Source organism: Spea bombifrons, chromosome 3 (assembly GCF_027358695.1).
Source record: "Spea bombifrons isolate aSpeBom1 chromosome 3, aSpeBom1.2.pri, whole genome shotgun sequence".
NCBI classification, from domain to species: Eukaryota; Metazoa; Chordata; class Amphibia; order Anura; family Pelobatidae; genus Spea; species Spea bombifrons.
This window is the reverse complement of record NC_071089.1, coordinates 5,061,362-5,074,453: the sequence shown is the minus strand read 5'-3', so window position 1 is coordinate 5,074,453 and position 13,092 is coordinate 5,061,362. Positions and strand designations below refer to the sequence as shown.

Genomic DNA, 13,092 nt, shown 5'->3' with positions numbered 1-13,092 from the left:
CTGAGCTGTTAGTCAGCTCGATCCCCGAAACCTCAGAACCACAGCCGGACTCTGCGAACGTTCCGCCGTCTCCAGGCAACCGGACCTCGGGTAACTCAGGGCCCCCCAGCTGGCCCGTAGAGGGCGGGGAGGACTGGGGATGTTTTTTTGGGACTGAATACCGCTGTATGTTGTGTCTAGGAAGGGGGTGGGGGAGTATTACCCCATTCTGGCCTGAGGAGGGGTATCGTAGCCAGGAAGGCCCCTTGAGGTGTTACCCCGGGGTGTGAGTATAGGGTGAGTGTTCGGGAGGGGGGCTCACCCCGTAAAGTAACAAGGGCGAAGTAGGCCAGAAAGAACGTGTTGGGTATAACTTGGGGAGAGAGGTAAACAACAGGTTAACTGTGTTTATAGAGTTTAGTGTAGACGTCATCAGACAGGGGTGACGTCACGTCTGCTGCCATACACTACTACTGGGAACTAGGCCAGAAATTTACCCCAGGTCTAAATACCTCCAGGGGTGAATGAGAAGCACAGGCTTTATTTATAGCCCAGCAGCATTTAATGGAGGGGGGTGCATAGTGTCCTGTCTGCACCAGCTGCCCTGCCTTGCAGTGATGTTACCTACAACCAAGGGGTTAATCCCCTCTGTGCAACTGTCTAGGGGGTTAGTCGTGGGCTGCTAGGTGGTTAATCTCTCATAAAGCTGGGGCATCTAAGGGGTCACCCATTGGCAGGCAGTAGTCTGACAGCTAAGGGGTTAATCAACATGCCTGTCTGGGGCATCTAAGGGGTGGCAGGTAAACCAGATCACTGGCAGCTATGGGGTTAGCCCCGGCAGACGGTTCATCCTGTGTTGTTTGGCAAGTTAGAGGTTAATCCTTGGAGGGCAGCCCTTTGGCAGCCAAGGGGTTAAGCACACACTATTCTGCTTAAAAGCAGTGACATCATAGTTGATATTTGGTAGGAAAATAACACAGTTTTGCCCCCTTAACTGGCCCTCCTGCCCCCAACTGGGGCTTTTTTTCTCTCTAAATTAACCATTATCGTGCCAGATTGGTTCACTATGACCAGGGTAACTGGAATCTGAGCACCTGGAAATATGTCAGAAGCATGTAGAGACGCATGCTGGCCTGCTACACGTAACAGTCATGTGTGTGCGGTGTTAGACAGTGGGGCATACAGGGGGTTAATCTCCATGTAGAATATACCCCTAGTTCCTCTGTGACTATAGCAGACAGCTGTCTTTATTGTGTTGTTTGTCATCTTGGTGGGAGGAGCTTCCTTTCTTCCTTTTGCAGCCAGCTGATTGGTTACAGGGGAGAGCCTGGCTCTGATCAGCTGTTCCGTCTGAGGGGGGAGGGGGGACACGGTTTCTGTTTATGTTGCGTACCGATGACATCAGCCGCAGGAAGGAACTGGTACGGTAACTTCTCTATACATGAGAGCCCAAACCTGACAGTATACCCAGCTGTACGCGTTAATTATGTATATTTTTAGAATATATTTTACCAAAAAGGGCACTTCTGAGTTCTGTTTTTTTCTTCAAATGTTTAAGGTGTCCTTTTTGCAGGGAATCAGTTGTTTACCACCCCTGCCCAGTGTCCTCCCCAGCAGCTACCTGCTGATCGCTAAGTAACAGCGCATGCGCAGACCCCAGGAGCCCCACAAATGCAGTCTGTATATCCTTATGATTTGATAAGGAACCTAGCGGCCCCCAAGTGCGCTACGCCATCATGCACGGTGTATGAACCTGCATAAATAATCTCCTACTCCACTGACCATGGGGGGGGGCGGGGGGTATTATAAGAGTTCCCCTTTAAGGCTTCAGAGACCCATCCAGGGGCTCTGGATCCTCCTCTCTGGCAACCTCCGCTGCTGCCGGCGCTTCCTGGGGCTTCTATGGCCGAGCGCCGGCATCACATGGCCCTAAAGGGACAGTTTAATGTCTTTGACACCCCCTACTATAGAAGAATGAATATTAAAGTACCCCACAAGTACCCCAGACCCTCCGTCAGCCGTTATGAATAAATAGTGAGTCCGGAGCTTAGAAAGAAGTCTCATCACTAACAGCCGACCATTCCGCCAGTGGCTCGAGTGATAGGACCGCATTTCAGAGCTTGGCCCAGAATGTCCTTTTGTATTTAACCCCATCAGTTCCGGTTCTTATAAATCATGTCGGGGGTTCTGAGTTGTAGCTCCAGTCCTGTATTTAGTGGCCCCTGGCGGCCGCCTCGCACGCTCTAGGAGACGGTGAGTTCTCACTTTGATGTTTTATTCCCCCCCCTTTAGGTTTTTTTTGTATCAGACCTTCGTGCGACCGGACGATGGGCCGCATCTTCTTGGACCATATCGGGGGCACCCGCCTGTTTTCGTGCGCAAACTGCGACACGATATTAACCAACCGCTCGGAGCTGATATCCACTCGCTTCACCGGAGCCACGGGGAGAGCCTTCCTCTTCAACAAGGTGCGGAACCCTTTATTATTACGGGTTGGGGTTAACGATGCTCCGCGGAGTGCGGGTGAGAGGCATGGCGGGTGGAGTGGCGAGGCAGGTAGGCACCACGGATGTCGCAAATCCACGGATCTGATGTGCAGGAGTGTAATTACCAGGAATCCGCTTCTATGTGGAACTCGACGTAATTATTATTTCCCGAGTGACTCGTCCACCTGCTACGATAAACACTAGTGGGCAGTGCCGTGATTAACCCCTTAAGGGCCTGGCTGTGTTTTACCTTTAGCACCCGTTTGTGACCGAGGCTGTTTTAACACTTTTGCGGCGCTCGTGTTTAGCTGTAATTTTCTCCTCTCCCATTTAGTGAACCCACACAAGTTATATGTTATTGTTTTTTCAGGACAAGAAGGGCTTGGTGAAAGCTTTTACGCATCTAAAAAAGCTAATGGGGAAAAAAACTGCTAAATAGATTCTACTATTTGTAAATGTTTTTATGTTTTTTGACTTTTTTTTTTTTTGCAAGTTATGGGGCAATAAGTGCAAGTAGCACTATAACAATATGTGTTCAGAAACATCTCCCGAGTACAGCGATACCCCACATGCAGGGGTTTGTCTGGGAGTTACAAAGCCACATTTGGGAAGTGTCCTTTTTTTTCATTTTAGTCAGTTTGTGCCTATGGCCCGTCATTGGTCGTTAAGGGGTTAATGGACGTCCATTGTAGTGTAGTTACAGCAGCTTTTGGCGTACGCCGGGCATCGACATGGAATTTCAGAGGCTTTGGTGGCCAATGATTTGTCTCAGACAGGAGTTTGGCACAAGGTGGGGGGGCACCAGGACAGTAAATTAATCGATATTCAAATACATCCACCTTTTAGACACTTAATTTTACTTTACGTTATCCCTCGCTTATTCTCTCCGTGGGGGCCGGGTGTTTGGGGGCTTCTCTGATGGCATTTATTCTTCCTGAAATATGAAAAAAGAAGGGTTAAACGTAATGCAGATTATTCTTCAAATTGCTGCATTTATCCTCCAACAGAATCGCGTGAGTGTGAGTATATGCGTGTGTGTGTGAGTATAGGTATGCATGTAATTGAGCGTTAGTATATATGTGTGTCTGATAGTATAGGTATGAATGTACATGAGTGTGAGTATATGCGTGTGTGAGTATAGGGTATGCATGTAATTGAGTGTGAGTGTGTGTTAGTATAGGTATGAACGTATATGAGTGCGAGTATAAACGTGTGTGAGTATAGGTATGCATGTAAGTGAGTATGAGTATTAGTGTGAGTATGCATGTAAGTGAGTGTGAGTATATGCTTGTGTGTGTTGTTTTCTTATGGAAGATGAAATTACCGCTATTCTACACCCGGGGGCGGCACCGACATGCAGTGTTGGCAATTTGAGGTCTGCAACTTTATTCAGAAAATTGGGCGCTCAGACCCAAAACCGTTCGCCATCACTGGTATAGGGAATAAAGTACGCCTGAAGAAGAGACCTCGATGGCGTCGATAGCCTGGAATCTGTAACACTTCCGTTAAGCAATGAATGTGTCCTAAACACCATGTATGCCGATTTGGCGCATCCGTTACGTTCTAGTAACAGCTATGAAGGTGGCCGATGCCCGAAAGCGTTTGACAATACCAATCGTGTTTCCTCCTCCTTCATGTACGTTCATTTTACGGGTGAAAGCCGAAAACCACTCAAACGTCGTGTAAACAATGTGTCTTTTTGCTCCGGCAGGTGGTGAACCTGCAGTACAGCGAGGTCCAGGACCGCGTGATGCTCACCGGCCGGCACATGGTGCGCGACGTCAGCTGCAAGAACTGCAACAGCAAACTGGGCTGGATCTACGAGTTTGCCACGGAGGACAGCCAGCGCTACAAGGAGGGCCGCGTCATCCTGGAGCGGGCCCTGGTCCGCGAGAGCGAGGGCTTCGAGGAGCACGTGCCGTCCGACAACTCCTGAAGCTCCCCATCGCCTTTCTGCTCGCTTTAGTTTTCTTCACCGAAAGTAAAATCGCGGATGAAAAAAAAAATCATCTAAAAATTTCCTCCCAAACTCTGTTACTTTAGCCTTTGAGTCGAAAAAAAGCTGATCTGAAAGAAGAAAAGGGGGGAAAAAAATGGATTTAATATTTTTTTTTCCATTGTGAGAAAAATACCAACTCGGTCTCAAATTGTACAATTTCTAGTAAATGTATATATAGGGGGAGCCGGGGGGGGTCAGGATGGCTTTTAAGGTGTTTTTTTTTCCTCCCCAAGTTGGTTAAATACCTTACTTTGCTCAGTGTCGTTTTTCTGAAATATTCATGAATTATTTAGGGATTTTTCCTTCCTCCAATTAATGTAATTTTTAATTTTAGATTTTTTATTATTATTATTGTTTATCCAGACCCCTCCCCCGTTTATTACATAGGGTTTGTACAGAGAACGTATAGGTTCGGTGTGGTTTGTGGCTTGTGCTCTCCCGGGCATTGCACACAAGTCGGAGCTTTTTTTTTTTTTTTTGCATTTTCACCATTTTCATAAAACTTTTCGTGTTTAAATTGTGATTGGTGTGGATTGAAAACAAAGAATAAATAAAAATAAATGTATTTTGAAACGCAGCAATGACTAGTTTTACGTTAAATAATATAGCGCGCTGTGCTAGCGTAATAAAACGGATGGGTGATCTGTCTTTATATTATATGGTGTATAGTCTTTTTTTAGTTTTTATTCCTCAGATTTGCGATTTGGCAAAAAAAAAACTGTTTTTTTTTTTTTTAGATTTTAGAGAATTCGAAACCTAAAAACAGAATTTTTAACCCCCATTCAGTCACCCATTCTTCCTGCTGTAACGACTCAAACCTTAATCAGTCGTTGGTCTCGTCTTAGATTCCGGAGCCGTATGTCTATCCCTGTATTATCCTCTACCGCTTCTGCTGGGAGGCTGTTCCACTTATCTACGAAACCCTTCATGGGGGGGGGCAGTGTAATTGCAAATACAGCTGCAATTTTTTATTTTTGTAACAATAAGTGGCTTCCGTAAGGACGTTTGACGCCATTTGTAGCATAGATGTAATTACATGCATGGCACGCTGTGTCAGCTTCTCTGTAATAGGCTTCTAGATTGCGAGAAATAGCTTCTAAACACCAGAGGCTCATGGGTAATTTGATGCATTAAAAATAAAGCCAAGGTGCTGGCTGGGGAGGGGGCTAGAAAAGAGGCAAATGCATGGGGGGGGGGATTCTGCTGAATCCCACCATGTATTTGCAAGGGGAAGAAAAGCATCCTCTAGATCAGGGGTCCTCAAACTGCGGCCCTCCAGCTGCTGCAGGACTACATCTCCCATACTCCTCAGCCAGCCCCTTAGCTGAAGGAGCATTATGGGAGATGTAGTCCTGCAGCAGCTGGAGGGCCACCGTTTGAGGACCCCTGCTCTAGATTGTAAGCTCTTTGAGCAGAGCCCTCCTCACCTGTTGTTTCTGTAAATCAGATTATTATGTTATATACTACTTATGTCCTGTCTACCCATTGTACAGCGCTATGGAATATGATGGCGCTATATAAAACAATAATAGAGGACACAGCTGCCACGTGCATTAAAGTGCATTCAAGGGCTGGAGTGTCCCTTTAATAAATCAGATTCCTGAACCTGCCACTAGATGGCACTAAGCGCTCATATCTCAGCCTGACCCTGAAATGCCATATTTAGCATTTTACGCATTCTGCACTAAAATTACAATCTTTCAAACAGTTGCATGAATGAAAGGGTATTCGGAATCTATGCTTCAGTTTGTTTGTGACTTGTGCCGTGAATATGATGTCTCAAAAACTAAAACACCCTTCTTCTCTTCCACAGAGATCATTCCCAAAACCATTGAAGCTGCTGTTCCGCTTCCATAAAACATAAACTGCACTCTATCCCCTAAAGGTTAAATCTCATATAACCACCAGACAAACGTCTTTATTACTGTGAATGGCAGCATTAAAAAAAAAAAGAAACATTAATTTGTACAGCGCTGCGGAATATGATGGTGATATATAAAACAACCATAAAAATATGAATTATAATAAAAAGTAGTAGTGGTTACTCCTAGCATTAATACCATCTAGGGAGGGGCCGGGAAAAGGTCACAAGTAATGATCTTTTCTCTCAAATGTCAAGAAAATGCGAGAAAGCGGGATTCAGCGTCCGGTCTGTGGGTCAACTTTTTCATTCTATATTCTTGTTCGTCTAAAGGTGCAGTTCCACTTAGACAAGCAGCAAATTGCTGGTGTGTTAAGCCAATAAACTTTAGCAGGTCTGTTATGTTATTCTTTCCAATTTTTTTCTCTCTCTATGATTACAACCTATCAGAGTCTGCTTTTGTGTCACATGATATATAAGTGTCCCTGGGGAAAATAACCAATCAGGCAAGCTTTTGCATTGGGGTTTGAGCATTTAACAATTCTCAGAATGATGTTTCTAATGTTAAGTTATGAAAGGGTTAAAGGGACAGACCAGCCATCAGCACGTTCGTTCACGTGATTGCTGTGCCCCCCATTGCCCCTTTTAAATTTTCCTGGTGCCCCCGTTGCCCCTTTTCTCTGTCGGCCGAACATACTGTATCTCACGCCGGGTGACGTACTTAAGCTAGTCTGCTTCAGCGCTGGCTTGTCATGTGTTCTGGATGTCCAATGAGACACCCCACGTGTACATGCGCAGACGTTTTACTGGGAGCCCTTTCCTACTACTGATTGGCTGCTTCAAGCAGCTTTTATGTTACTAATAGAATGGTAGATAGGTGGAACAGCCTCCCAGCAGAAGTGGTAGAGGGTAATACAGTGAGGGTATTAAACACGCATGGGATAGACATACGGCTCCTGAATCTAAGGTGAGACTGATTGAGGTTTCATCTGCAAATTCAAAGTTTCTTAAAAGGAATTCTTTTTCCAAATTTGTAATCCACTTGGCGAAAAGATTATTATCCTAAAATAAACATTTTTTTTTTTTGAAATATATATTATTAATCATTTTTTTGCTCCACTTGCGGGCCGGTTAGAAGCAGTCACTTCGCTGAGGTTATTGAAATAATATTTCCTGGGTCTCGCTAATGGAAATCCCCTGCGCGGTTAATGATGTCAGGTTTTACGCGGCTCTCCCGCCAGCGCTCCGGAGAAACGTATAGATTTTTAACGCGTAACAGGTGGAGATCCGCTCGCCGCCTCGCATCTGGAAAACATCTGATTAATACGCTGGATACCAATCGCCACCGGCGCTCGCCGGCAGGAAAACTGTAAAAAATACTCACGGCAACCCCATGGAAACTTTTACTAACAGCCGGTATCCATGGAAACCTTTTATTGTTATAGCAAGAAATTATATATATATATACAGTACAGACATATATAAATATATATAATTAATAAAGCATGATAAAAGCCAGAATGTAACATTTTCTGCCCCAATGCAAACATACTTAAAAGGAATCGCCCACCATTTTTTTAATTACTGGGATCAGATTAAAAATATTTCCAAAAATATTCGCTCTGTTATCTGATCCCCAATCTACTAAAAAAACACCCCTGTGGGGAACAATAGAATGGCTCCGTCTTAATCATCCGGTCAGACTATCTGAATAATGAAAGTCTATGGAGGAACGGACTCCATTAGCATCGCCGTAAAGCATCAGCTCAGTGTGGTGTTTCAGCCGAAAAAGTCTCCCAAAATATCACATGACTGACAACTCTGGGGGTTATATTACTGTATACAGCGCTGGGGGTTATATTACTGTATACAGCGCTGGGGGGTTATATTACTGTATACAGCGCTGGGGGTTATATTACTGTATACAGCGCTGGGGGTTATATTACTGTATACAGCGCTGGGGGTTATATTACTGTATACAGTGCTGGGGGGGTTATATTACTGTATACAGCGATGGAGGGTTATATTACTGTATACAGCGCTGGGGGTTATATTACTGTATACAGCGTTGGGGGTTATATTACTGTATACAGCGCTGGGGGTTATATTACTGTATACAGCGCTGGGGGTTATATTACTGTATACAGTGCTGGGGTTATATTACTGTATACAGCGCTGGGGGTTATATTACTGTATACAGCGCTGGGGGTTATATTACTGTATACAGCGCTGGGGGTTATATTACTGTATACAGTGCTGGGGGGTTATATTACTGTATACAGCGCTGGGGGTTATATTACTGTATACAGTGCTGGGGTTATATTACTGTATACAGCGCTGGGGGGTTATACTACTGTATACAGTGCTGGGGGTTATATTACTGTATACAGCGCTGGGGGTTATATTACTGTATACAGTGCTGGGGGTTATATTACTGTATACAGCGCTAGGGGTATATTACTGTATACAGCGCTGGGGGGTTATATTACTGTATACAGCGCTGGGGGTTATATTACTGTATACAGCGCTGGGGGGTTATATTACTGTATACAGCGCTGGGGGTTATATTACTGTATACAGCGCTGCGGGGTTATATTACTGTATACAGTGCTGGGGGTTATATTACTGTATACAGCGCTGGGGGTTATTACTGTATACAGCGCTGGGGGGTTATATTACTGTATACAGCGCTGGGGGTTATATTACTGTATACAGCGCTGGGGGTTATATTACTGTATACAGCGCTGGGGGTTATATTACTGTATACAGCGCTGGGGGTTATTACTGTATACAGCGCTGGGGGGTTATATTACTGTATACAGCGCTGGGGGGTTATATTACTGTATACAGCGCTGGGGGTTATATTACTGTATACAGTGCTGGGGGTTATATTACTGTATACAGCGCTGGGGGGTTATATTACTGTATACAGCGCTGGGGTTATTACTGTATACAGCGCTGGGGGGTTATATTACTGTATACAGCGCTGGGGGTTATATTACTGTATACAGCGCTGGGGAGGGTTATATTACTGTATACAGCGCTGGGGGGTTATATTACTGTATACAGCGCTGGGGGTTATATTACTGTATACAGCGCTGGGGGTTATATTACTGTATACAGTGCTGGGGGTTATATTACTGTATACAGCGCTGGGGGGTTATATTACTGTATACAGCGCTGGGGAGGGTTATATTACTGTATACAGCGCGGGGGGTTATATTACTGTATACAGCGCTGGGGGGTTATATTACTGTATACAGTGCTGGGGGTTATATTACTGTATACAGCGCTGGGGGTTATATTACTGTATACAGTGCTGGGGGTTATATTACTGTATACAGCGCTGGGGGGTTATATTACTGTATACAGCGCTGGGGAGGGTTATATTACTGTATACAGCGCTGGGGGTTATATTACTGTATACAGCGCGGGGGGTTATATTACTGTATACAGTGCTGGGGGTTATATTACTGTATACAGTGCTGGGGGTTATTACTGTATACAGCGCTGGGGGGTTATATTACTGTATACAGCGCTGGGGTTATATTACTGTATACAGCGCTGGGGGTTATATTACTGTATACAGCGCTGGGGGTTATATTACTGTATACAGCGCTGGGGGTTATATTACTGTATACAGTGCTGGGGGTTATATTACTGTATACAGCGCTGGGGGTTATATTACTGTATACAGCGCTGGGGGTTATATTACTGTATACAGCGCTGGGGGTTATATTACTGTATACAGCGCTGGGGGTTATATTACTGTATACAGTGCTGGGGGTTATATTACTGTATACAGCGCTGGGGGGTTATATTACTGTATACAGCGCTGGGGGTTATATTACTGTATACAGTGCTGGGGGTTATATTACTGTATACAGCGCTGAGGGTTATTACTGTATACAGCGCTGGGGGGTTATATTACTGTATACAGCGCTGGGGGGTTATATTACTGTATACAGCGCTGGGGGTTATATTACTGTATACAGCGCTGGGGGTTATATTACTGTATACAGTGCTGGGGGTTATATTACTGTATACAGTGCTGGGGGTTATATTACTGTATACAGCGCTGGGGGGTTATATTACTGTATACAGCGCTGGGGTTATTACTGTATACAGCGCTGGGGGGTTATATTACTGTATACAGCGCTGGGGGTTATATTACTGTATACAGCGCTGGGGGGTTATATTACTGTATTCAGCGCTGGGGGTTATATTACTGTATACAGTGCTGGGGGTTATATTACTGTATACAGCGCTGGGGGGTTATATTACTGTATACAGCGCTGGGGAGGGTTATATTACTGTATACAGCGCTGGGGAGGGTTATATTACTGTATACAGCGCTGGGGGTTATATTACTGTATACAGCGCGGGGGGTTATATTACTGTATACAGCGCTGGGGGTTATATTACTGTATACAGCGCTGGGGAGGGTTATATTACTGTATACAGCGCTGGGGGGTTATATTACTGTATACAGTGCTGGGGGTTATATTACTGTATACAGTGCTGGGGGTTATATTACTGTATACAGCGCTGGGGGTTATATTACTGTATACAGCGCTGGGGGTTATATTACTGTATACAGTGCTGGGGTTATATTACTGTATACAGCGCTGGGGGTTATATTACTGTATACAGCGCTGGGGGTTATATTACTGTATACAGTGCTGGGGTTATATTACTGTATACAGTGCTGGGGGGTTATATTACTGTATACAGCGCTGGGGGTTATATTACTGTATACAGTGCTGGGGGTTATATTACTGTATACAGCGCTAGGGGTATTACTGTATACAGCGCTGGGGGTATTACTGTATACAGCGCTGGGGTTATATTACTGTATACAGCACTGGGGGTTATATTACTGTATACAGCGCTGGGGGTTATATTACTGTATACAGCACTGGGGGTTATATTACTGTATACAGCACTGGGGGTTATATTACTGTATACAGCGCTGGGGGTTATATTACTGTATACAGCGCTGGGGGTTATATTACTGTATACAGCGCTGGGGGTTATATTACTGTATACAGTGCTGGGGGTTATATTACTGTATACAGTGCTGGGGGTTATATTACTGTATACAGTGCTGGGTGTTATATTACTGTATACAGCGCTGGGGGGTTATATTACTGTATACAGCGCTGGGGGGTTATATTACTGTATACAGCGCTGGGGGTTATTACTCTACACAGTGCTGGGGGGTTATATTACTGTATACAGTGCTGGGGGGGTATATTACTGTATACAGCGCTGGGGGTTATATTACTGTATACAGCGCTGGGGTTATATTACTGTATACAGCGCTGGGGGGTTATATTACTGTATACAGCGCTGGGGGTTATATTACTGTATACAGCGCTGGGGGTTATATTACTGTATACAGCGCTGGGGTTATATTACTGTATACAGCGCGGGGGGTTATATTACTGTATACAGCGCTGGGGGTTATATTACTGTATACAGTGCTGGGGGTTATATTACTGTATACAGCGCTGGGGGTTATATTACTGTATACAGCGCTGGGGTTATATTACTGTATACAGCGCTGGGGGGGTTATATTACTGTATACAGCGCTGGGGGTTATATTACTGTATACAGCGCTGGGGGTTATATTACTGTATACAGTGCTGGGGTTATATTACTGTATACAGCGCTGGGGGTTATATTACTGTATACAGCGCTGGGGGGGTTATATTACTGTATACAGCGCTGGGGGTTATATTAATGTATACAGCGCTGGGGGTTATATTACTGTATACAGCGCTGGGGGGGTTATATTACTGTATACAGCGCTGGGGGTTATATTAATGTATACAGCGCTGGGGTTATATTACTGTATACAGCGCTGGGGGGTTATATTACTGTATACAGCGCTGGGGGTTATTCGTTATACTGCATACAGCGCTGGGGGTTATATTACTGTATACAGTGCTGGGGGTTATATTACTGTATACAGTGCTGGGGGGTTATATTACTGTATACAGCGCTGGGGGTTATATTACTGTATACATCGCTGGGGGTTATATTACTGTATACAGTGCTGGGGGTTATATTACTGTATACAGCGCTGGGGGGGTATATTACTGTATACAGCACTGGGGGGTATTACTGTATACAGCGCTGGGGGGTTATATTACTGTATACAGCGCTGGGGGTTATATTACTGTATACAGCGCTGGGGGGTATTACTGTATACAGCGCTGGGGGTTATATTACTGTATACAGCACTGGGGGTTATATTACTGTATACAGCGCTGGGGGTTATATTACTGTATACAGCGCTGGGGGTTATATTACTGTATACAGTGCTGGGGGTTATATTACTGTATACAGCGCTGGGGGGTTATATTACTGTATACAGCGCTGGGGGTTATATTACTGTATACAGCGCTGGGGGTTATATTACTGTATACAGCGCTGGGGGGTTATATTACTGTATACAGCGCGGGGGGTTATATTACTGTATACAGCGCTGGGGGGTTATATTACTGTATACAGCGCTGGGGGTTATTACTGTATACAGTACTGGGGGTTATATTACTGTATACAGCGCTGGGGGGTTATATTACTGTATACAGCGCTGGGGGTTATATTACTGTATACAGCGCTGGGGGTTATATTACTGTATACAGCGCTGGGGGTTATATAACTGTATGCAGCGCTGGGGGTTATATTACTGTATACAGCGCTGGGGGTTATATTACTGTATACAGCGCTGGGGGTTGTTACTGTATACAGCGCTGGG

General features: G+C 44.8%; 1 protein-coding gene and 1 long non-coding RNA gene across 2 annotated transcripts; both read left to right on the top strand.

Moving 5' to 3' along the window:
• Nucleotides 1-1,637, top strand: LOC128483070 (uncharacterized). The gene is made up of 3 exons (XR_008351037.1): nt 1-90; nt 1,281-1,452; nt 1,538-1,637. It is a non-coding gene; the product is annotated as an uncharacterized LOC128483070 (long non-coding RNA).
• Nucleotides 1,638-2,076: 439 nt separating this feature from the next.
• On the top strand, nt 2,077-4,471 carry YPEL5 (yippee like 5). The gene is made up of 2 exons (XM_053459110.1): nt 2,077-2,447; nt 4,177-4,471. Exons 1-2 carry the CDS (start codon nt 2,307-2,309, stop codon nt 4,399-4,401), a joined length of 366 nt encoding a protein of 121 aa, XP_053315085.1. The 5' UTR covers nt 2,077-2,306; the 3' UTR covers nt 4,402-4,471.
• The last annotated feature ends 8,621 nt before the right edge of the window (nt 4,472-13,092 follow it).